Below are 26,342 nucleotides of genomic sequence, written 5' to 3' on the forward strand. Positions count from 1 at the left end.
TATGAGTTAAATTATTATTTTATTATAAAAGATATATATTCTACAGCTTAAGAAAAGAAAAGAATAGGTGAATTTCTATATATCCAGAAAATAAAATTTGAAATATGCTTTTGGAGAACTAAAGATGTGAAAAATATTCTAAGTATTCCATTCAGGAAAACAAAATACAAAGCAAGATTTAAAAATAGTAGGTTTTTTTTGGTTTTTCGAGACAGGGTTTCTCTATGTAGCTTTGGCACCTTTCCTGGAACTGACTCTGTAGCCCAGGCTAGCCTCAGAACTCACAGAGATCCTCTTGCCTCTGCCTCCCGAGTGCTGGGATTAAAGGCGTGTGCCACCACCGCCCAGCCATGATAGTGTTTTTTATAATACATAGGCCAATGAGACTGGCCTGGAGAAATGGCTCAATAGTTAAGAGTACTTGCTGCCATTGGAGCAGTTTGGTTTCTAGCACCCAGATGCTGGTTAACAGTCATCCATTTCCAGGGCATCCAACACTCTCTTCTGACCTCTGTAGGCACACACACACACACACACACACACACACACACACACACACACACACGAAACAGTGTGTATCCAACAATGTTGTCCAAATTGGAGATATCAGTGTTAGTGAACTGAAAATTTTAACATGGTGTGTGCAACACTGTGAGCATGTTAACAGTATACCAGACTAGCCCTGTGTTCTTATTTTGTTTCTGCTGCTGTGATTAAATGCCCTGACAAGAAACAACATAGGGAGAAAGGGTTTGATTTGCAAGTCTAGGTCCCAGGCCACCACTGTGGGGAAGTCAAGGCAGGCAGCTGATCGAATCACGTTCACAGTCAAGAGCGGAGAGAAATGAGTTCACTACATGGTCCCTTGTTTGCTTACTTGCATTTCGTTCTATTTCTCCATCCTTCAAGAGTTCGAGGCCTCTTCCTAAGGAATGGTGCTGCCCACAGTAGGCTGGCTCTTCCCACACCAGTGAACTGACTTAAGCCCGCCCCTCACAGACATGCCCACAGGCCAGCCCTGGGGGCAGTCCATCATTGGCATTCTCTTCCCAGGTGATTCTAGGCTGTGTTAAGTTGACAGTTAAAGCTAACTATCACATCACGTATCAATAAATGACTAATAAACGACTACAAAATATGAAAGTGTCTATTTCCTATTGGAACCAAGATTAATGGTGTTTTTCTTTTTCTCTTTATTGTTTCTGGGTTTTATAAATGAGTATGTATGACTTTTGTGATATAAAAAATTATGAGACATCATAGGCAAAGCTTTAACTCAGTTAAAAAGAAATTCATGGATCTTAAAGGGAAACATTTTAGTCATGCTGTAGCTGTTTCGTTTGTCATGCTCCGCTGTTAGTCATAACCTGAACTCATTCAAGAGTCTGCTCACCTGCTGGAGTCGGGGGATGCTTCAAAAGGAAGCCAGGCAGTGGTGGTGCACACTTCTAATCCCAGCACTGGGAGGTGGGGTGGGGGGGAGGGGGGCGGAATGTTCCAGGATAGCCAGGCCACACAGAGAAACCCTGTCAAAAAATAAAAACAACCAACCAGCAAACAAAAAAAGTAAGACAAGAGCTTAGGAACCCCACACTATATCTGGATGTATGCAATGGGGATAATAGCACCCCCCCACACACACACACACACTTTAAAGAGGATAGGATTCTTGTGCCAATTGTACTCAAACTCAAAGCACAAAAGCATCATAGCAAAGGGTGTTAGACAATTGTTCTTTTATTTTTTTTCTTACCCGAAGTATTGTTTGAATCGAAAGTTACTGTAGTTAGTATTTGAGGGAGGGTTTCGTTGCCTTCAAATTGAATCATTTCTGGCTTCATTAGCTTTGGTCGCCTTGTCTAGAAAAGACAGCAAACATGAGCACCACCTAGTGGCCATATCGTATTATGCACCAGGCTACTGGACACGGCATAGGAGCTTAGGGAATCGGCCCTTCACCCTAATATGCCTCAGCAGCTGCAGCACCCTGATTTCCAAAGCTTCTTTCCTACCTAGGATTTAAAATTTCAGAAATGTGACAGCTCTGGTAATCTTGGAAAAGATGTCACCCTGAGTTGCCATTATCTGTAGCATAAATTATCAAACATAAATTGTCTGATAATCTGCTTTTGGGTAGACTGGCAAGAAAGTGGCCTCTCTGAATATTGTTTACAGTGTGGTCAGGCTCATCTGGTTCCCTCCTCATTCACTCAACCATTTCATGGACATTTGTTCTTTCCATGAACTTGGACACTGAAAACATAAAAAGGAAATGAATAAGATCCGTTGTCTAGTTGATGAGAGCTGGTGATCTATGCTAAATAAAATTTATAGGAGGCCATTTGGACCAAGGTTCTGCAGTAGATGCCAAAAGACTGACCCACTGAAGTCACTCATGCTGAAGTTGTTTATCTAACTTCTGAGAAATTAGGAGGAGAGAGTCCAATGATACTCAAAGTCCCCAAAGCACCAGTAGTAGACAATATGATAAGCACTATGGTGGTCTGAATGAGAAATTCCCCCATAGGTTCTTGTATTCGAACACTTGGTCCTCGGCTGGAGGTTCTGTCTGGGGAGACTGGGGAACCTTGAGTAGGTACAGCCTTCCTGGAAGAAGTACATCACTGGAAATGGGCTTTTAGAGTTCATGGCCTCTCTCCATTTTGTTTGCTCTTTCTGCTTCCTGTGTGCAGTTAAAGATATGATCTCTCAACTCTCTGCTTTCCCTGACCATTGCCACACAATTATGGACTCTCCCTCTGGAACCATACGCTAAATAAAATAAACTTTTCTATCAGTTTCTTCTGGTCATGTTTCTTTATCACAGCAACAGAAAATAACTAATATGAGCAGTACCTTCCTCTTAACTCTCAAGGGGAAGTAACTGGAAATAACCAGACACTGACAGACCTATGTTCTGTTACACTGCCTCCTTGTCTGCTCAAACTATGTTATAAAAACCAACTGGTCTGCCAAACCCAACAGAGGGCTTCTACATTTTTTAGATAAAAAATGATTCTGGAATGGTAAGTAAAATCCAATTAGGTCAGTTCACTGACGTTTATGAAGTTTTGTCTTTTGACATATCATGAGATACCCTGTCAGATTGTTATAATGGGGCCAAGCCATTGTCTCCTCTAGGTGCCCCATTCAGGATCCCCTTCCTAGAGTGTGGAGCTGCTCATAGAGGACACCACAATGTGGAAGGGGCAGGAGAGAGAAAGAAGCTGTACCCCGTAGAAAGTGTCTTTCAGTCACCTGCTCTGTTGCTTCAGGCTGAGGTCTGTGTCAGCTTCCTACCCCTGGATCTCCCGAACTTCATTGCTCCTTCAATGCTTCCAACAGTCAAGTAAACCACTAACGCCTTGCAGTGAACCCACCATCCCAGAAAGCTTGGAATGGCTTCTGCTGTCCTAAAGACACCCTAGCTCCTTCACACGCATACTGAGGTCATTCTCCTGCGTTGCTGTTAATGACAGTGGGCATATACTAAGTTTATGGACACAAGGAAGCATCCTATCTCAAATTTTGAAAGACTGAGGGAGGATTCATGAGAGAATCATTAAACATAAAAAGAAATGAATGAATGAATGAATGAATGAATGGTTTGAGTGTCAAGGATGACTTAGAGAGTAAACAAAATATTTAGGACAATGAAGAAAATTTTTAGGACTAGTTAGTGAAAATTACACCAGTGTTAAAGGGGAAACATATACACACAACACTACAAAATTATGTTCATTAGAGTGTTGGAGAAAACCTGTTTTCACACATTAGTATTTATACGAAGGTCATTATGCATTTGTAGACATTAATGTTGAAAACTGCAGGGACGCTGTTGATACTTTGTCTCCTCTATCCTTTTACTAGATTATTATGTCAGACTCCCCAGCAGTGCAGATGCCCCAAGAGTGAACATGGCCAAAGCTGTACCCTTCTCCAACGGTCTTCCCCAGCCAGCGGGAACTCCCCCATCAGTTCCCAGAAGGTTTTGTTTTATTTAACAGGCCTCCAGAGTGAAACGCTGATTAAATTATGTAAATTATTGTTAACACACAGGACATTTTGTTTGGCCTGAACATTCTTTAACATTTTAATCAATACTTAAGAATTAAAAAAGAACTTTTACAGAAATCTGTATTTCCGGATTCTCTTGCAATGCATGACACAGTATTGTCACATGGCCTGGAAGAACTGGATCTGAGGACAGGCTGAGTGGCCTTCATCATTGGCTACAGCTCTCCTCTCTAGGCAGGTGCAGTCCTGTACATGTGCCTGGTCCCTCTTGGCAACTGAGTATGTAATTTCTGGCCAGGCGATGAAGACATTGTGACCTTGACAGACGACATGCTTCCCAAATCCCCCACTGTCATCAGAAACTTTGTTGCCCAGTACAGAACTCATGGTTCCCCGCCTCACTTTCTCTTTAATCTCTGAGTTGTTCATTTTCTCACACCATTAAATCAAGGTTAATCACAGTCCTGTGTCATGCTGATTGAAAACAAAAGTTCTGAAACACTACCCAAGTCTGTAGCATGTCATATCACAAGACAGTGTGACAAACATATTTATCTGATCATTACCTAAGGTTGTGACTTTTAATCTATAACCAAGAAAAGTGCTTAACTATAGAGGCACACATCCATAACCAATTCACATATTAAGAGTGACAGAAACTTTTCAACTCAAGAGATGGTGAAACATATTTGGTTGAGGATCATCTTATCCCACTAGGGTTGTTTGAGAGTCGTAGAGTCTCGATATTCTGAGTGCTAACTACAACATAATGCAAAGGACCAAATGATAATACAGTAGACTCAAGATGATATTGCATTCAACCTGTCTCTTACAAGCTACAGTTTGATCTGGTCCATGGATGGATAGCCCTCCATGCTCTGCTGTTTGAGTCATTAGCTAGCTGTTCTTTTCAACTGTGTTTTCTCACTCCTGATACAGACCAGCATGTCTGTGTCCTCAGGGTTCTTCCAAACTCTGCACTTACACTTCTAAACTCCTGCTCTGTAACATCTACATTTCCATTAAAGCTGTAGCCTATAAGTTCAAACCCATAAATATAAGGTTAATGTTGAAAGATTTTTTTGTTTTGTTTTGTTTTTTGTTTTTGTTTTCTTTTGTTTTGTTTTTGTAAAGAACTAAAGATGGCAGAGGATGATGATCACTTCGATAAGGGCTCACCATGTTTCTATGGACCATCTAACCACATGTAAAAATCGCCTTGCTAATGTAGAAATAGTTTCTGTGGGATCCATTATACCAGGCAGACGATTCCATTGGTCACAGCTGACAATCTTCTGTTTCTGTGTTTCAGCTATTTCTTCAATGTTCAGGATGTTGCACTAACCGACATCTTTGACCAACCTTAGACACACAATACATGTTAGTTGCCACTATGTGCAAAGGGCATGATGCAGGTTTTGTTTTGTAGCTGCATTTGCATAACCCGAGATGAGTTGAGGTTAAGAGTGCAAGACCAGGGAACTGGCATTCGTGTGGGTCTTTGACTTCATTTCAAAGGCAAATAAGACTAGAAATGTTGGCACACACTCAGAAGGCTGAGGCAGGAGGCTCACAATTGAAGGTCAATGTCAGTTACACAGCAAGACTGTCTCCAAAAGCAAAAGAAAACCAAATAAAAGGCGGTGTAGGTTGCCTACATCCTTTGCTCTCCAGAGAGTAGAAGAGCCACCCTTTTAAAAACTTTATTCTTTTATACTTCCATGCACATATGAGGTAACAGGATTATACCCTCAATATTGTCTCTATCTGCCTCTCACACCCACCACCTTTCTTCTTCCCTACAAGTCTTCTTCTTTCAAGTCTCATGTTCGTGTGTGTGTGTGTGTGTGTGTGTGTGTGTGTGTGTGTGTGTGTGTGCACATGCACTGGTAAGCATGAGGATGCATTTAGTGTGGCTTGCTTGAGAGGGGTAGTTATTTACTTGAGCGAGGGCACTTAACAGTGGCCACACCACCAAAGAGTTTAGTTCCCCTTCCCCTAGCTAGGGATTTGACTTTTATGAGAATCACTTTGTACAGGCTGTGTTTAGGATGGCGGATAAAGAGCAAGCAACTGTAAGAAATTCATACATAAGCTCACACCAGCCTGTACAACAGTCACAAGCTGTTAGCTCCATACTTGCTTACAGCACACCATGGAGCTTCTGTGTTGTGATTTATTCTATGAAATGAATGTGCTATCTCTTCAAGGCAACATGCAAGTTTCTTTATGCTAGTACTGCCAGTGCCTTTGAGAAATTCAAAACATTTGCCTGAAAAGAGAAACGCATCAGAACTGCCACCTTGTGGCTGTGTACTATATCATTCGTCCTCGGAAATCAAACGCTTTTTTATATTACTTTTAAAATATTCTGACAATGTGTAGATATGGCTTTTCTTCCCAAAGTTTTTCTTTGAATGATTTCAAATTCCCTAGTGCATTTGTTCTCTAGCGCTTTTACCAGCTAGGCACGGCTGGGAATCAAGCCAGAACTCAAGAGTATCTCCCGCATACAATATTTAAATCACAAATGTACATTATCACAAATGTTGGTTATCCGTTGGAAAACTAAAATAACAGTATGTTTAAATCAGTAGATTTGCTAAATAACGTGTTATTCATAAAATAAAATACATATTCCCATTACAATATAAATGGAATAGTTTATTTCTATGTTTATATTTCTAACCCTTTGGTGTGTCCCATGGAGCAGGGAGTTTCTAAACTCTTGGCACCTGCAATCAATCACCCCCTCATTTACCATCAGCCATGGACATTGGCCACGCTGCATAACTCCTATTGTACATCATTCTCCTTATCCATAAGACGCTGGTGTACAGGTAAAGGTACAGGTACAGGTACAGGTACAGGTACAGGTACAGGACTGCACTGATGATAAGATTATAGCTTCCAGGACAGTCCTCAGCAGGCAGGAGGATCTTTAACTGCCAAGTGTTATTCTGGGGAACCAAAATTATAATGCATGAGCCCAATAGGCTTCTCTGTTAGAAACCGTCATGTTCCCATTCCCACACATCTCTGTGGCGTCTCAGATATCTCCTCCTACTTCCTCTCTCTGCCCACAAGTCCCACCTATACCTCCTGCCTCGCTATTGGCTGTTCAGCTCTTTATTAAACCAATCACAGCAACGTATCTTCACATGGTGTACAAATATCCCACAACATAGTGGCATGTGTTTCGTTGTTGCTGCTGAAATTACTCTATTGCTTCTTTATTATAAAGCAGGCAGGCAAGGAAGAGGCCCTTGGTTCAACTCCCTCTCAGCCTGACACAGATGAACACATCAGAACCTCACCCAGAAACCCTGACAGCTTGGTTTCAAGCCCTAGCAGCGTAGAATCCCCAGTGTGTCACTCTTGACGGCGAGTGTAGGTTATACATAGGAGAGAACTATTTGGTGACCAGACGATGGGTTAGTGGATTTGGGGGTTTTCCAAAATACTTCATTTTCCTTTTGATACCCTCAACACATGCACGCACGCGCGCACACACACACGGGAATTGAGTGCTGCCACATGAATGGTTTGTAAAGTGAACAAAAGTGACATGTGTGTAAGCTTTGTGTTTTAGCCCATGATTCACCATTTTCCCCCTCTAATTGATGGTGGGAGAATGTCTTCCTGGCCCCTAGAGTGATTATAAAACCCCCAACAATGAACAAAGTCCTCCACTAGCTAAAACACACAGTTTTAATGAAAACTAACTCTTTAGTGGGATGCACTGTGGCAGGATGGTTTTCTCAGCTGTCATGGGAACCTGGGGGCATACCCTGCTTTCTCCATTCTTGTCCCTACAGTAGCCCAGAGGAGCCTTTTCCTTTAGCCTACCAATGGTGACAATAAATAGAGGGAAGATTGCCACTAAGACACAAGGAGCAAACAGCCTGGCTAACCCAGGGTAAACCCCTTACTAGTTTATTGTTCAATCTGGCAGCTTACTTAAACTATGTCAACAAAGGTAGTAGTATTTCGAGTTTCCAGTTACTGTGATATATAAGAGCTACTGCCTCCCCAACCTAACACCGTTGAGAACCCATTGTGCTCTGGGGTTTATGAATGAGGAGCATGGCCAGAGTCCAAAACTGGCTAATCTCTGGCACCACACCAAGGTCACAGACGGAAGTCTCAGACTAGGAGCTGGAATCTTCCAGAGGCTCATTCGCTCAAAAGCATGGTGGTAGTTGTTCAGTGTTGAATGAGTGGTCCCTGGAGAGGTCAACTCTTACACAGGACCTGTCTCTGTGGTGAGGCTTTCTTCCACATTCAAAGCAAGCAGACATCAATCAAATCACAAAAGTCTCCCACCATCACTTCCGCTATACTCTGCTAGCCAGCATGATTATAAACCCCTACCTGGTGCAAAGATAAGGAAGCAGACATTTTACAGAGCAGCAAGCTTTGGGGGAGGTACACCAAGAACACTTTTAGAATGTAAAACCTGCCAAGCTTGCAGTTGAGGCTGGGCGAGTTAAGGCAACAAAATCTTCAGGACAATGCCAGAGTGTTGCTGGGTAGGAATGCTTTCTATCTGTATGTGGACAAACTGCCCAAGGCCCACTTCCACATTTCCTTACAGTCAGATTCTGAACCATATGGGCCTTCTCCAAGGCTCCAGACCAAACTAAATCAAACAAGGTACAAGGAGCATGTTGACACTGTGGTCACAGCCAGAATGCTACACAAGTTTCTTTAAAGGGTGGGTTAGGGCTAGCCTATCAGGCTCTTTATATTACCCCTGTGCTAGAAGCTTTGGAGATCTACCTACACGTGTACAGTGGTACCGTTTCAATGAAAGATGTGCAAGATCATGCTGACTATTGTTTAAAGGCTGAGGGAAAATTGGGGGTTTTGCTCTCATTTTTAAAAATAAAGCACAAAAAAATGTTGCTATAGTACATGGTACCTTTCCTTAGAGTAGATATTAAGTCAAAGGGAAGCAAACTCTGCCGAGTAGGTTGTGGAGAAGCGGCCATGAGGATGAAGAGGGAAGGTGTCAGCTGGGAATCCTTAGTTATAAAGGTGCCTGAAGGGTCTGACTGCTTATTAGCAGTCCTGTGTGAATGGGATCCATTGGGATGGTCTAAAAACCAAGTGTGCTTAGTATGTAAGCTGTTGGATCACACACATGCTAGCAACCCTAGTGGTATTTTTTTTTTTTTTTCAAATCTTCCTTTGAAGTTGCAAAAGAAAAGGTTAGCCACATGAACATGCACAATTTGGAAGTCATCTATAGCCATTATGGGGCAACCTTGTTTGTTATAGTTTGGGTATGAAGAGTCTGCCCAAAAGCCTCGTGGGTTGAAGGCTTAGTGCTGTGGGATGGTCTGTATGTCAAGTGTGTTGCTGATTGGTCAATAAATAAATCACTGATTGGTCATTGGCCAGGCAGGAAGTATAGGCAGAACAAGGAAGAGAATAAAGCTGGGAAGTGGAAGGCTGAGTCAGAGACACTGCCAGCCGCCATGATGAGAAACAGCATGTGAAGATGCCGGTAAGCCACGAGCCACATGGCAAGGTATAGATTTATAGAAATGGATTAATTTAAGCTGTAAGAACAGTTAGCAAGAAGCCTGCCACGGCCATACAGTTTGTAAGCAATATAAGTCTCTGTGTTTACTTGGTTGGGTCTGAGAGGCTGTGGGACTGGCAGGTAAGAGAGATTTGTCCTGACTGTAGGCCAGGCAGGAAAACTCTAGCTACAGCTTAGTCTCCAACTAATGCATGCAATCGTTGTCCAGTGACTAGATCATAAAGGTTCTGACTAATTCAATGAATCCATTGATGGATTCATTCATTGAATGGCAATTACTGACAATGGTAGAAACGTCTAAAGGTGAGGCCTGGTGGGGTCGCTGGAGATGTCCTCAGGGGCTGTCCTTAAACTCCTTCTTGCTTTCCCATCGCCATGAATAAACAGCTGTGTTACACTGGGTTCTTCTACCCTGATTTTCTGCCTCATCACTGGCAGAGAATCGACATAGCCAACAGCCACAACAAGCCCATCATGAACCATAAGCTCTCAAACTATGCACCGAAGCACACCTTTCTTGGGCATTTATTGGCAGAGGGAGAAAAGGCTCTCACACAAGTTTGGTGCGGTGAAGTTGACTTCACTATCTCCATGTGGGTCAGAGTTCTAAACGGGATCCGAACATTCACCTGAGTCATTTCAGTTAAAATCGGAAGCCTCTCCCACACCCTCAGAACTGGCAATGTGCTATCTGCCACACTTTGATCCTGCCATGTGCGCTGTGTAAATATTCTCAATCAGGGTCACAGGTCCCAAGCCAAAGTATCTGCAATGCCACGTAGCTGGGCCGGCTAAGCTTTAGCAGAAAGCAGGTCTGGTGCCAAATCTAGCTAAGTTTAACAACTTAAATATCTATAAATACAAGAAAAGCACTAGGTTACCCTACAGTAAGGATACATCTTCAGTTTCTTAGACACATTTATAAATGGTAAGTCATGGCCTACAGCTGGCCTCAACAGCTTTTCCCATCAAGCATTCCTTCATTTGAGACAGCCTTACCGTGTAGCCCAGGCTAGCCTTGAACTCCTAATCCTGCTGCAGCCTCCCCAGTGCTCAGAGAGTCATGCACCAAAATATCTGACACCATCAAGAAGTCTTTCACCAACTCTTCCCTTTTCAAAAGTTTTTAACAGCTAAATTCATTTGTTTTACGTATCTCAACATGTTGTCCTGAAGCCCTCAAGAAGCGTTCAAATGAGTATCTTCTGTTTCTAAGTGGTATTTCCTACTTCCCCAACCACAGTTATGGGAAATGTGTAGCTTGGAAAATTCCTCTGGAATAAGCATCAATAAACAATGGCCCGGGGTCCATACCTGGCCCACCACCTGCTCTTATAAATGAAGCTTTAATAAGAAAAATCTGTGTGAACTAGTTCCATAATGCCCAGTGTTATGTGTCAGTGTTAACAGTTCCATAGAGACCCACAAGAGCCTAACTTAGCATCTGACTCTGTAGTTGAGAAGTTTATCCCCAGCTTCACGAGTCTTCAGAAGGGATATTAACACAATGTAAGAAAGCAGAAACTGAATCGCTGTCCTATAAAGCAGAACTGCCATGAATTCTCACAGAGGACTCCCATCCCTGTCTGCCTAGCCAGCCGTTAGGAATGTAGGCAGAACTGAGCTGTGAAGATCCTATGCCCTCCCTTTAGCTCAGATCATTGTCATCCACATGGCAGCAAACGCCACCGTCCCCAGTTGCCTCTAATGAGGCTGTATTCGCATCCACCACCAGAAGGCATTTTAAATGTAATATTTTTATTTCTTTCCATGCCTTTGTAAGCCTGAGCAGTTGATGGTTGATTTGCATTATTTCTGTGTTTGCCTCAATGTCTCTACCTTCAGAGTCAGAAGGAACACTTACTTTCACACTAGAGTTTAGAGAGCAGCTAAGCTTTGGCAGCTGACTTATAATGGGTGAGTGTGCGGGCAGAAGGGTCGGTGGCATTGATCCACTTGGGCATCCAATAATGGGTCAGCCAATCAGCCCGGCCTGGGTAATGGCGTTCAAAGATCTGGCGGTAGTAATAGCCTTCTTTCGTTTTGGGAGTATTGAAGGGAAACTTCTGGGCTGCCGCTGCCATCATTGCATCATCAACCTATAAGATAAATTCAGAACAGAACACATTTTTATTTGTATTTGCTCTGATACAGACCAGACTAAAGTTAAGGCATCCTATAAGTTAACAAGACCCTTTAAGTCACTATCATTTAGTAAAATGCTGAATGAAACAAGCCATAATAAACAGATGCAGTGACATCTTAAAAATTCTCATGCATATTTTGTATTTGGAGGCTTAGTGTTTTATTTATTTGTACCCAGGATACCCAGACACATGCAAAAGGGTCAGTGATGACTACTAAGTGTCCTCTCTACTTCTTATTAATACAAGTTCATTTTCCTTAATTCTTATGTAATGCTTATAAAACAGGTGCTCTTTGTAGGAACTGTGACTCTTACAGACACCACTATTCAAACTAAATACAAATCAGAGATCCCAGGTCTCTATTAAATGATATTGTTCCAGCAAATATCTTTGAAGACAGACCTGATGTTCCACATAGTCTTGTAAAATCTTGAACCAGGAGTTCTTGACTGAGGTGATCCCGTCACTGAAGGCTTCTTTTGGTCTCCAGAGAATCTCTTTGGGTAGCAGGTTGGAGTCCTCAAATGTCTCTCTCAGGAGATGTTTTTCTATCCCATTCTGCCATGAACACAAAGGGAAGGTCAGTGAAGTCACCAGTGAAGCCAACGGCTTTGGGGGTTTTATGCGGAGCTGATTTACCTACTTTTGGAATTCTCATTTCTGGTGGCAGAGACAGGTAATAGGAGGAAAACCGGTGATCCAGAAACGGGACTCTCAGTTCGAGACTTGGGGAAAACAGAAGACAATCAACCAGAAAGCTAGTCAGTAGTGGGCATGTGCATCCCAGCAACTGCACCAGACTGAGTAACGCAAATTACAGAGTCCTACTTCAGCCTCCTAATGGCCACTCTGCACAATTGGATACACACTGAAGTCTGTACTCAAAATAAAACCAGCATCTAGGGAGGGTCCTGTTTGGAGCTATTTCTTTCCTTCTGTGCCTATGAAAAATTAACTGTTTCTCTAAGAGCAGAAGAGTTAAGAATCATGAGTGGCCTCATCATGAAGATGTATGCAAATACAGTATCATGTGTACAGAGTCCTCGTGACTCTGGTCAGGGTAAGCAGACAGGTAATACTTGTGATTCCAGCCCACTCAACTAAATTATGATTCGGTAGAAGAAACTAATATAGTGAATGACAGGTGTTTATTGTGCACAATAAGGCTCTTCTATTCTTCAACAAGCCCAGTTAAATCTGAAAACTCAAGCCAAGAAGAAATTGCGCCAAAGAAACTTATTTTTAGTATACAATCTCATCATACCGCATGCATCCTCATTCCCTGACCCCTCATGTCAGGGAATGGACACATCAAAGAGGCAGGGCAGGTGCTTAGGACTGGCTATGGTGCTACTTACAACTTCCGATTCTGTCTAAAATGCTTAGAAATAGCAGCTGCAGCCTTCCCTCTAGGTCACATATGGTACATTACTGTTATGATTTAATGACACAAAACCTTCCTGACACATGCTCAGAAGATGATCTCTCCTCACCCCAATGATAGTATCCAGACCCATAGCCCAATTCTTTAGGGATAAGTTTAGCTAAAAAAATCATACTTTGCCGCCAACCGAAAAGAAACAAAACAAAAAAATAAGCAACTGATCTCATTTGAAGTCCCCATGTCCTCCCGCCCCCATCTCCCTCCGTTTTACAGCTGACCATAAAGTTACCCATGGGCAGCAGTAGTGCGGTCGGCACGGAGAACATCGAACAGGTAGAGTTCCTTCAGCAGTCGTTCACTTTCCTCCTCCGCCTTCTCGGGAGAAGGAGCCTATTTAGTAAAAAAAAAACAAAGGTGAGTGCCTGTGCTTTGGCACACAGGCAGCCTTTCCCTTTCCCTTTAAAACAAATTATGAGTAAGATGGAAAATGTAACATGGTAAGGGATAGGAGTAGATGACTTCAGAGTCCAACAATGTTTTATAAGACAGACCCATCCACCCTCCAAAGTGCTTAGTGTGGCAACAAATAAGATGGATGCCTAGGGCAACAGTGATGATTCCATAGGAATTAAAAAAAAAACAAAAGCAGCCGGGCCTGGTGGTGCATGCCATTAATCCCAGCACTTGAGAAGCAGAGGCAAGTGGATCTCAGTGAGTTTGAGGATAGCCAGAGCTACATAGTGAACACCTGTTTCGGGGGTGGGGGTGGCAGGGGGTGGGGGGGGGTGGCAACATAAATAAATAAATACAGCAATTCTCATTTCTAATTTTAAGAATGAAAAGTTTCTGATCCTATTGAGACTTCTTTCTCCTAAAAGAAACAGACACCATCAATTCAGATACACACACACACACACACACACACACACACACACACACAAAATGGTACTCATCACAAAGACAGTATAGAAACAGTCAAGTGACTCTGACTTTTCTGAACTCAGCCTGGACATCTTTTCTCTCCAGAGTGCTCACCTTGTGGAAATATATGTAGCCCTGCGTAAGTTCATCTGACCCTTCTCCCGAGAAGATGACCACGCTGTCTGTGTTCTTCCGAATATACTTGGAAATTAAATACATACCTTAAATGGAAGAGAAATTAGCATTGATGTCAATGTGTCTTCTAGAAAGCCTTTCCTTCGCTTTCAGGAAAAACTGCAGGCTGGAGTGTCTTGTTGGACTGTGAGTTAATATAAGCAGCTTCCAAAATGATCACATAAATACTTAGAAGCCATCTACATGCAGTCAATCCAACTTAGGCAATAAAATAGCCTAGAAACCACTGTGATATTTTATAAACAGGCTCCAAAATTATGTTCTTTGAACAAGACTTTCTACCTCAAAATTTTGCTAAACTGAACCACTCAAATCCCTAAATGCAATGGCTTCATAGTAACATTACTACAGAAAAGTAAGGGCTTAGGCAGTGCAACGCTTTGGATCCCAAGGACTCACGGTGGCGGTGTGGTCCATGTGAACTGAGAAGTGGTGTGTAAAGCCTGCTTGGGGTTACTTGGCTACTCAAGAATCTTAGCTTAGAAGGCATTAAGACAATTCCCAGAGGAAATCAAACAAGTTCTCCTGAGTCAATTGTTGAAAACAGAACCCTCTCTATTCTTTGGTCTCTCGTCTCATTACAAAATATCCCCTTCATGGGTGGCTCCTTGATGCCACCCCACCCAAGTGCCATGCTGCTGGCCTTTCAGCCTACAAAATTCTGAGTTAAAGAAACAAAAAACTCATTTTTAAAAAGTCATTCACCGGGGATTATCCATTATAGTGACAGAAAAATGGACTGACTAATGGAAATCACTTAGTTTTAATTATTTTATTCTTTTCCATTATCAGTTCTCACTTCCAAATTCCACATTTGATTAAGGCTCTGTATGGTACTGCAACATTTTTTTGCTTGGCACCCATTCCACATCTCTCTTAATCTCATTTTTATCCTTCTTAGTATAAAAATGCCTCCACACCATGAAAATTCAGTCACAGACATGTTACAAATGTGCTTCTTTTACTACGTTTCAAAAGGCCAAATCATTGTAATACTAAGGTAGCTTATTGTACTCCAAAGTGAGTTTTAAAAGAGGCCTACTCAGCTAGTAGCATTTTAAGGGCTCAACAACATTGAGTCTATTTGATTTGTGGTCCACTTCTAATCTCAGAATGTGTTCACCAGCTAAAACGAGTATCAGTTACATGACAATAATAACTAGTAATTGGTAAGCTGTGTGACAGAGTATTTACGTGAGAACTCCTTAAGGAAAATGTATTATAGTATATAGATCTATTTCTCCATTTTATAAAGAACAGTGTTCACAGATGGGCGATGGTGGCACACATTTTTAATTCCAGCATTCAGGAGGCAGAAGCAGGTGGACCTTGTGAGTCTGAGGCTAACTTGGCCTACAGAGTGAGTTCTAGGACAGCCAAGGCTACACAGAGATACTGTCTTGAAAAAAAAAATCAAAACAACAACAACAACAAAAACAGTTCTCCCTCAGATTTCACTTGGGATTGGTTCTGAGACCTCCCTTCAGTTACCCAAATCTTCAGATACCTCAACTTCTTATAAAATGATAATGTTTGCACTTAACCTATACACATATACAGGCATATCTCATTTTAGTTAGTTTGGCTTTTATGGTAGTTTGCATTAAATTGGCTCCCATAAGCTCATAGGGAGTGGCACTATTAGGAAGTGTGGCCTTGCTGAAGTAGGTATGGACTTATTGGAGGAAGTGTGTCACTGTAGGGGTGGGCTTTGAGGTCTCCTTTCCTCAAGCTTCTCTGCTCAATGTGACTCAGACCACTTTCTGTTGCCTGGGAGTCAAGATGCAGGACTCTCAGCTCCTTCTCCAGCACCATGTCTGCCTGTACACCAACATGTTGCACCATGACGATAATGAAGATGGAAGCCACCCCTTAAATGTTTTTCCTTTATAAGCATTGGCATGGTCATGGTGTCACTTCACAGCAATAGAAACCCTAACTAAGACAGCTTTATGCCTCAGAGGAAGTCCATTTCTTACGAATTAAAAGACTAGCAATCCTGGAAAGAGCAAATACACTGCATCATTTTCCCACGGTTTAGACAGCAACAACAATAAGGTAGGCCTAAGTCAAGGCACTCAGTAGGCCACAGTACACTGTAGCCACAGTCTTTATATGCACTAAGAAACAAAAACTCACCATACTGAGGCACTTGCATCATTGCTGAAGTCTGAACCTGAAACACCTGTGAACTGTTCTTATACCTTAAATCACTTCTAGATTACATACAGTACCTGATACAGTATAAATGCTATGTAAACAGTTGCTACACTGCATTGCTTAGAATAATGCCAGCAGTAAAGTCTGCACACATTCAGTAATATACAATATTGCTCTCAGTGTTTACAAACTTTGGTTGGTGAAACTAAAGGATAATGTTAAGTATTGTGGCCCAACTGTACCATCCAAGATACTCTGTACAGAGAAAATGGGAGAAAAGGGAGCCAAAATATGGATCCATTCTATAGTGATGCCATAAATGCCAAGGGTGCAGCAGCCCTCCTGCTCAGTCTCTTGGGTGCTGAACCATCATACCAGTATGATGTTTTGAAGTAACCATAAATAACTCTTATTATGTGTGGGAGACAGAATGTAGCATGTAGTATGTACTTAGTAAATGTGAGCTGTTATTTATTTTTATGAAGCATCCTTGAAGATTGTAGGCAGAGCTGACTTGTAAATTCAGCATTCCAAAGATCTGGTTATATTCATTAAAAGGACTTCCTCCAGATGAAAAAAAATTTAGGATATTCTTAAATTGTCTTAAGAATATAATATTAATAGCTATATAGGAAATTTGCTTGGATTCATATTTAGACAATCTTTCTTAAACTGAAACCATCTTAAACCTTCTCCTTTTTCAGTATTAAAACTCTTTTCACTACAAAATCCCTTACCTACAGATGCTCGAACTGTCGTAATGTCATAAGTTTCCAAGGCAAATATGACTTCATCCAGGGCCTGAATGCCTTCTTCAGAATTAAAAAGGACTTCATGATGCTCACTTCCAATATAATTTGCCACCTGATTGTGAAGAAAAATCCATATGCTTGTTAAATAAGTACTTTTGAAAGTGAAGCAGGTCAGTTCTTCTCAAGGAATCCTGAATTAACATGGTGAAAAGAAATAATGCGTAAGGCTGAAGGTCTCTCCAGAACGCCATGGCAAGATGCAATGCAGGCCACCACATGCTGGCTAAGCCTTGCCGCGTGCCTCTGCCTGGCCCCCATGCCCACTCAACCACAAGAAGTAAATCTACCAGCTCTTTCCAAATCAAAGCTATAACCTGACAGTCCAGGTTCCCAATCAGTGCACCTCTCGCCTCTACTTTACCTACCCTATCTCATTTCTCGCTAGTCCAACATGGTCCCCTTTTAAACACACTTTTTGCTGAGCTGAAAGGCCTAATTTTATATCCAGCATGTTGGTCCTACGCAAACAGTCTTCTACTTTCTTTGTCTGTCTTCCAGCATAAGCCTATTTGTTGGGATTATTTCTCAGCCAATCTAGGTCTTTCCAGAGTAAGAACCTGATCTGCACACTGAGTTGTGAGTACAACAAGTTTCGCTCTGCCTACAGTTCTGAAAGTATTGCTTTATAGAAAATAAAATTATAGCTCATACTTACCAAAGTGCTTACTACACACCAGGTTCTACGTCACACACTTCCTATGAATACATACTTTTACTTTAAAACTACCCCACTACAAGCTGTGTGGTGGCTCATGCCTGAAATCCTACAAGGCGAGGAAATTCTACTTGGGAGGCTGAAGCCAAATGATTGCTAGGAGTTGACAGCCAGCCTAGATCATATAGTGAGTTCCAGCCCTGATTGAACTAAATGTAAGATCCTGTCTCAAACACACACACACACACACACACACACACACACACACACACACACACACACATTATTGTAAATCATGTTACTGTAAATACTGCTGTAAAAAAAGGGAAGACTTGCACAGTGGAATCCGGACTCGAAACCATCAAGCCGACTTCAAAGCCTGCAGTATTAACACTGACCACACCTTCACTTTCAGAAGAAAACTATAACCACTGAGTCTTTAGAGATTCTTTGGGACACTGTGGATAAAAGTACTCAAGTGAGCCGGGCAGTGGTGGCACACGGTTAATCTCTGAGTTCGAGGCCAGCTTGGTCTACAGAGCGAGTTCCAAGACAGCCAGGGCTTCACAGAGAAACCCTGTCTCAAAAACCCAAAAGTACCCAGTGGATAAAAGTCTAGTACTTCTATTCTATTTAAAATAATGACCAGGGTCAGCAGCAGAAACAGAAACAACGCTATTGTCTCAGGAAGATTTTCACCCAGGAGGTGTGGGTCTCATCACAACTCATTCTTCAGCCTCAGCTCACCAGAACCACAGATCCTTATTTCCAAGTATCATAAAACCTTCCCTCTAAAACGTCACACGCCAGGCCCCCATTATGTGCACAGCTGTTAGATAGAGTTTTCTTCCAAGTTTCCATCTTAGCACATTAAACTCTGGACACTCCAAAGCTCCAAATGCCTTCCATAATCCTCCCCAAAACAGGGTCAGGTCCATCACTGCAAATTTCTACCCTAGATTCTTCTCTATGGCTATGATAAAGACCATGAACAAAAACAAGCCGGGGAGGAAAGACTTTATTTCGTTCACATACTCTGAGTCACAGTCCATCACCAAGGCAGGACCTCACGGTCGAAACTAAAGGTAGGAATCTGGAGCCAGGAGGAGCACACGGCGCTCTTCCGTGGTCTCTGCTTCCGTTCCTGCCTACAGGTTTCTGCCTCTAGTCTCTACCTTGGAGTCCCTCAACGGACTGTGCCTAGGAGTATGTAAACCAAATAAGCCCTTTCCTCCCCAAGTTGCCTTTATCACAGTAACAGCAAGCAAACTATGCCAACTTCAACTTGATTTTGAGTCTAATAACAGGACTAAGTTCTAAACACAATGGGCAGGTTACAAGGTACCTTCCTAGCGGCCAGGAGATCGGGGCTGTCTTCCATGCCAATCGCAAATGTCTGCAGAGGATACTGCACTTGTGCCTCCTTGAGTTGCTTCAGCAGGGAGGCGGCAACCAAGCTGGAGTCCAGGCCCCCTGTGTCACAAGAACAAGCTCGATGGTTGCATGCCTCCATAAGACAGGGCAAAGGCAACTGGTTACACACCCGCTAAACGTCTGGCTGGGAGTTTGACTCTTAAGATCTCCAAGTTTTATAAACTGAAATCAACTTGATTAAGTGAAGAATATAACACATACATTTTACTGGCCCCTACAATGGTAACTGTATCTAAAATGGCTTAAAAAAATCAGTACACAGGATTATGAGGAATGTGTACCAACCAGCTCTTACACTAACAAATACAGCCTATAAACACATCTACAATAAAGTGAGGGCCAGCTACAAATCGTTTCATTTAAATACCAGCAAGACAGAATGTTTCTTTAAATGGACGTCACCTGATAAAAGGCAACCAATCCTCCGGTCCGTCATCAAGCGTTTCCTGATAGCATTGTCAAACAGGATACGCAGATTGCTCTTCACCGTTTCTAACTCGAAGCCTGTCAACACAGAAAGTAAATGAAACAGCCAGCCCCAGAGAAGCTCAGGCTGAGCTAGCTGAGGTGAGGCATGCAGTCCCCTATACCACCATGATGGCCGTCACCCAAGGAGCTCCCACCACCTCCAAATCAAAGAGGAAACATCTGAGAATCAAAATCATTCAAACGGTGTGAATGGATCGTGTGCGCTCAGGGCGCGGGCGTCAGTCACCTGGGAAGAGTTTCTCCACGTTGTCATAGAAGGCGTGCAGCGGTTCATCCCTACAGTGATGGTATTTCACCATCTCCACGGATGCAACTTTGCCGTTTGGCTTTAAATCCAAAACTTCGTAGTGTCCAGGAAGAAAGGGCTCCACTTTTAAGAAGGGAGTTGTGGAGTGCTTCAACGAAACGAGCCCTACAGACGCAAAACAGTAACGTGTGCAACTGAGTGCCTCTCCGCAGCCTTTACGGGTGGCTAATACCCTCAAATTCCTATTTCCCCCTTTAAATACACGTATATGTCCACTACACAAGCCAAACAGTGAGAGAGGAAATAACCGAAACCCTCCTCTGCTTACTGAAGAGGTCAGAGTGGCGCGGAGACAGGACACCAACTTCATGGACTTGCAGTTATTTGATGCAATGGAAAAATGATTCGATCCACTTCAAGATAATTTCTGAATGTAGTGTGAGATAAAGATGCCAGACTTCACTTTTTAACCCGTTTGTCCAGTTGTTACAGTAACATTTTCTGAGAAGGTCCTCTCCAGCACTGAATGGCCCTGCTACCTTTAAGTCTTCAGTATCTACCTCCTTTCCCTAGCTGAAATTTCTGATCAAGGGAACCTATTGTTTAGATGCCTATAAAATGTTCGAAGAATAAAACATTTTAAAGGGAAAGTCTACTTTCTACCAGAAAGCAGACATGAAGAGATATAAACCCGAGAAAAGAGAGAAATCAAAATGTTAATGTCATGATATCTTGCTGAGCATGTCATCACTGAGGCATTTTTTTTTGTAAAGACCCATGGTTCTGATGCCTTTAACAAGCAAAATGACCCACCATCAGGTACTCAGAAGCTGGCACCTCTCCCTTATAGCTGCCATATGTGTGTGAGAAAGCCATATAACTTAAGCTTCTTCAGGCAGTTCTTACAGGCAGTAGCTACCCTGACACCATGATCAGACACAAAAGCCAATGTTTGCTGTAAATAGTTAACACCCATCTACACAGAGACTTGTTATAATTTACTATGAGTTTCTGAACCCAATCCACGTACACAGAATTTAGAGGCCAACAACGAAAGCCAATGTTCTCACTAGCTGGCAGAGCTCAAATGCTGCCCACGCCTGTAGAGGATGCAGGCCACTGATGGGCCTTAAGCAGAGAACTGCAATGAGATGCTTTAAAAGACTGATAAAGGATGCAGCACCCCAGGTGAGATCATTCAATCGGTGTGGCGGTTCAAAAGAGAATGGCCCCTGTAAGCTCATGTTTGAATACTTGGTCCCCAGTGGATAGGACTGTTGGGGAAGCATTAAGAGGTATGGCCCTGTTAGAGGTATGTCATTAGAGGTGGACTTTGAGGTTTCAAAAGCCCACACCATTCCCAGTTAGCTCTCTCTACCTCATGTTTATGGATCAAGATGTGAGACCTCAGCCACTGCCTGCCTGCCTGCCTGCTGCCATGCTGCCCCATCATGATGTCATCGACTCTAACTCTCTGAATCTATGATCCCCAAATGAACTCTTGCCTTGGTCATGGCATCTTATCACAGTAATAGAAAGGTAACTATGACAGTCTGGAAAAGGACAGAGTTAAGGATGCAGAAAACATCCGAACTTCAGAGAGTAAACCATTGGTGAGATTACAGTTCCCTATCAAGGGACCATTAGGTCTAAGAGTCCAAAGGATAGCCAGCAGAAGCTTTGTGTTCCCTTGCCAGGTCTCCCCAAGAGGACTCTAGGTAACTGATGCACAATGCCCTATGCTGCTTTTTGACAGACCAAGCAAAGCATCGACTAATACCCAAACTGTAGTTAGTTTGCTAAGGATCCTTTAACAGACCAAGATTCTCATTTCAAGCAATGTTAAATCTGATAACTAAGTGGCGAAGGATTCAAGAAATGGCAAAGATACATTATAGAAAACCTGCCATCTAGTTGAGACAAAAGATGATTACCAAATTTGCTGCCAGAAAATGCTATGTGTGTTCGCAAGGTATCTGTTGCTGTGAAAAAATACCCAAGATAAAATATTTTAAAGGAAATAGTTATTTTAGCTTAAGCATTTGGGTCACAATGACCAAGTCCATGGTCACTTGGCTCTATCTGTAAACCATGGCAGAACTACTCGGCATGCAGAAGAAACTTGCTCACCTCCTGGTGGCCAGAAGAGTCAGGGGCTGCAGAAATACCTGGTCAATAAAGTGCTTGCCAAGCAAGCATGAGGACCTGTGTTCAGATCCTCGGTACCCACACAAAGCCTGGTAGCAGTATTCTGCATCTCTAACTCCAGCACAGGGAGGGCAGGGCAGGGCAGACAGGTGGAGTCCTAGAGTCCAGAGACTAGTCAATCTGGCTAAATCAGTGACATCAGTGAGCTCTAAGGACAGCCTCAAAAATTAAGATGGAGCTAGGCATGGTGGTGTGTGCCTTTAATCCTAGGACTCAGGAGGCAGAGGCAGGTGGATCTGTGAGTTCTAGGCTATCCTGGTCTGCATAGTGAGTTCCAGGACAGTCAGGGTTACACAGTGAGACAAAACAAAAACAAACAAACAAATAAAAACCAAACATTAAGGTGAAGCAATAGAAGAAGACACCCATTGTGAGTCTCTGGCCTCTACATGTGCACATGCATGCATGAGTACACACATACACAAAGAAAAAGCAGGAGAGAGGTGGCTAGGATTTCAAACCCTCTTCACACTGAGTATCCATCTACTAGTGATTTTATTGACATCTATAGGATTTTCAATATGATCCAGGAAGAAATGGAAACCCAGAATAGTAAAACTCCATTATTACCTTTAGCTTCTGAACACACAGCCAGAAATCCATCTTCGGTCATGGCTTTAAACAAGGGCCTGACTCCGTAGGTATCTCTGCCCAGAAACACTTTTTTGTTGGCAGTGTCCAGTAGGATAAACGCGAACACCCCATCCAACATACAAATGGTTTGCTCGATACCTCCTTTGTCATAGAGATGCAGGATAATCTCACCATCCACATTGGTCTGATAGTCAAATTCAAAACGTTGCTGTAGCTTAAGGAAACAGAGCACACAAAACGTTAGTATCCTATGTATCTACTAATAATCCTGATTCAGTATTTCTGTGTTCTATAATCAGTTCATGTGCTTGGATGATTGAAAACAACAACAACAACATGGCATTATCAAACTCTACCTTGTCTCAACTCAAAATTCTGTAAATTCTTCACCACAAAGGCTGAACCCAAAACAATAAAGATTGCATTCTGATAGACAGGATACCGTGGGAAGGCACCAGAGCAATGACATATGAAAGGGTCCAAGTGTGTTATACACCATGGTTCACATTATGTAGTTAAACATGCACATTTCCATATGCAGTCATCCTTTGTTTCCAGGACCCCAGCCGCCAAACAATAATCTGCAGGTGATTTAGTGCCTTTTATAAAATGGAGTACTATTTACATATAATCTACCCACATCCTCCTGTATACTTATATCATTTCTAGATTTAGAACAGTTAATACAACATGCTTTTGGTGTAATTGTTATGCAATAGTATGCATGATGTAAAAACATGGACATGTTCAGTATAGACAGAGTTTTCTCCCAAACATTTTCCATGAATCTGTGCTCCGATCTTTGAAGGTAGAATACAAGCAGACGTATGGATAAGGACTAGAACAGTTTGTTGGAATGTCCTTATCCATGACACAGTCAGCAACTGTCAGCTTTTGGTTTGGGACACAGTATCAGCTGAGGTTCTCCTAGCTCATCCTCAAAGACCTACCTTGAAAATGCAAAGGAAAAGGACAAAACTAGTCACCACTCCTTGCTGCCCGGATAAATGATTCCTTCACAATGACACAGTCCAAACCCAAGCTGCTGGTCCCAAGGAGTGAACATCATCCAGACCTTCCTGGGCAGTGGTGACATTAAAGCTACTTCTCAGGGACAGACATAACGACCATGGGCTTTATCACCAGTTCATACATCCCGCAGGAAGAGCAATGAGCCCTCACTGACTGTCACCTCCAGCAAAGTGAAAAGGCTTGAGCTGTGCCCCAATTCTGGGACTTTCTACCACACGAGCATACCACCAATGCTACCACAAAGCCCTCACATCCCCACTTCAGACTTGCACTGTGTTTTTCACAAGGATTCACAATTCCCAAGGAAATTGAAATGCACATTACGACCTGTAACTATGCCTCAGGTTTCTCCATCCCCAACATGTGGTTCTTTGTGTAAAGCCTGCACAACTGTCAAAACATGGGCTTTGGCTGCCTCTACAACACTACCATCTGGCCACTCTTCCCAACTAAGGGACTACCAGGGTAATCCTAGCTCAAGGAGGTGGGTTTGAAAACCTACCCCCTGGGTGGAAAGACCCTACATCATTTGAAAATAATTATCATCACTTCCACTCTCTTTTCCAAAAGTAATTTATTCAAAAGGGGGGTGCCCCTTGATGAATAGTTCCCAAGTACTAATTCTAACTCCTGAAATGATGCTCCTATACTGCACCTGTATCCTGCCACCTTCCTAAGTTCCACTGGCAGGTGACATGTTGTAGCCCCGCCCCCTCCGGGGGAGGGGTCTGTCTTTGTTGTCTCCTAGACCAGCAGATCCTATTTCCTGTTATCATCCAAGCAGGGGATGGAGACGGAACTTGGATGCCGTATTTCTGAAAATACATAAGATTAAATCTGCTCATTCTACTCTTAGACAAGTTTCTAGCTGTCTCATTGGCATATAAATTTAGATGTTCGATAGAAACAGCAGAAAGTCTTTGCAAGTATACCATATAACGTTACCTAATTTTAAAAGGATATTTTTTAAGATATTAACTTTTAGCTTCTTAACAAAATTAATAAGGAGCAACACTGTCAAAATAAGCCAGGGTATTTTTCCTAACCTAAAACAAATCAAGATATCTCCTAACCTCACCTCAGGGAGATGCAGGGCAATACTGGCGGAGTGCAACCGAGTATTCTCATGCACTAGCCTGACTTAATGATACCGAATCCCTCCCACCTCACTCCTTCCCTCCACCCTTAGCTTTCCTCTTTACCATCTCATCTCCAAGTATTTAGTTTGTATGTAGAGGGCTTTAATAGATGTATATTTGCTAAGTGGATAAAGGCTCAGCTAAGAACTCTACTTTGAAAGCATTCCTACAAGCAAGCAAACTGGCAAATAAAAACTATTGTTCAGGAATGAGATTAGCCAACAGGCAGCTAGGAAAGCCTACCAGTGAAGGCTAGGCACAGAGATTTCAAATTTTACCAAGAAACATCATAACCAAATGCCTAAACCTTGACGAAAATCTGCCCTAAAACAAAAAGATATGTGCACGCATGCAGATGCACACACACACCCCAAAAAAGCAAAGCAAAACAAAAAATAAACATTGTTAAATGTATTCTAGAGGCACTTGGGGAACTTAAACGTGAATTGGATGTTAGATGTTATAGAGTCTTAAGTTTGCTGTTGATGTTAGCTAGGAGAATGTCCTAATCCTTAAGAGAGAAATGGTTATACAGTTTAGAGAAAAAGCAATATGATGTACCATAGTAGAATAATTCACCCTAAAAAGAATGTGCAGGCCTGGAGAGAGGTAAAATAAATACAGTCAGATATTAATAATTATCAATTTTCATGCACATTGCTCTGAAGCAATTAAAGGTTGAAGAAGGGGTTAATGAGCTTGCAAATATAGCAAGGAATTATACTCATGCAAACTCTTAAGTTACAGATTTAATTTTTTTCCTTATGAAAAACTAGTCAAATAATCCTGGATTGGGGGGTTCTTATCATGTCTGGCTTCCAGAATCAACATTTCTATCCCCTCACCCACTTCTGTTCTAAGGCACCAGAGTAGAAAGTTGTTCCAACTTTAATAGTGCCAAGTCTTACTTAACATACTTCACTGCCTCCAGCCACCTTTCTACCGTTTGGCTCCTACTAAGTGTGGAACTGCAATCAATTTCTCAGTGGCCGTATTATATAACGCTACAAATATCATCATCTCCCAACTTTTCAAGTTTATCCCTCCTTTAAGTCCTCAATTGCTGCTCCCCCTTGGAATGATACGCCCCCTTCTGGCAGTGTAAGACTGACGGTCTTGACTCCCAGCCCCACATTTCACCTACTCACTCCTTCTATCCCAGACTGCTTCCCGCTCCAGGGCCTGTACACATACTGTCCCCCTCCATGGGAACACTCTTCCCAGCCTTGCCTGATGTTCTCTGTCTATTAGGTCTCCCTTTAAGTCTCCCTTCCTCAGAACATGGTCCCAATTCAAGTTTCCTGCAAACAGCTCTCCCATACGCATCACTTCTACATCTGCTCTTCCAGAAAGTTCA

At 42.4% G+C, this 26,342-nt stretch overlaps 1 protein-coding gene across 4 annotated transcripts in view; it reads right to left on the bottom strand.

The window, feature by feature from the left end:
• Positions 1 to 11,305: 11,305 nt before the first annotated feature.
• Asns (asparagine synthetase (glutamine-hydrolyzing)) overlaps positions 11,306 to 26,342 on the bottom strand; it is a 78,072-nt gene continuing 63,035 nt past the window's right edge. For all 4 annotated transcript variants that reach the window (XM_052720938.1, XM_052720941.1, XM_052720939.1 and 1 more), the window contains exons 3-12: positions 22,791 to 23,028; positions 19,992 to 20,177; positions 19,679 to 19,780; positions 19,188 to 19,315; positions 17,113 to 17,239; positions 14,135 to 14,241; positions 13,389 to 13,489; positions 12,359 to 12,440; positions 12,118 to 12,273; positions 11,306 to 11,667 (exon numbers count right to left, since the gene is read on the bottom strand). In XM_052720938.1, the coding sequence (XP_052576898.1) occupies positions 11,458 to 11,667; positions 12,118 to 12,273; positions 12,359 to 12,440; positions 13,389 to 13,489; positions 14,135 to 14,241; positions 17,113 to 17,239; positions 19,188 to 19,315; positions 19,679 to 19,780; positions 19,992 to 20,177; positions 22,791 to 23,028 (1,437 nt within the window). In that variant the 3' untranslated portion in view covers positions 11,306 to 11,457. The remainder of the gene's footprint in view (positions 11,668 to 12,117; positions 12,274 to 12,358; positions 12,441 to 13,388; positions 13,490 to 14,134; positions 14,242 to 17,112; positions 17,240 to 19,187; positions 19,316 to 19,678; positions 19,781 to 19,991; positions 20,178 to 22,790; positions 23,029 to 26,342) is intronic.

This window comes from Peromyscus californicus, unplaced genomic scaffold, assembly GCF_007827085.1.
Source record: "Peromyscus californicus insignis strain IS unplaced genomic scaffold, ASM782708v3 Scaffold_6__1_contigs__length_162567912, whole genome shotgun sequence".
Classification (NCBI taxonomy): Eukaryota; Metazoa; Chordata; class Mammalia; order Rodentia; family Cricetidae; genus Peromyscus; species Peromyscus californicus.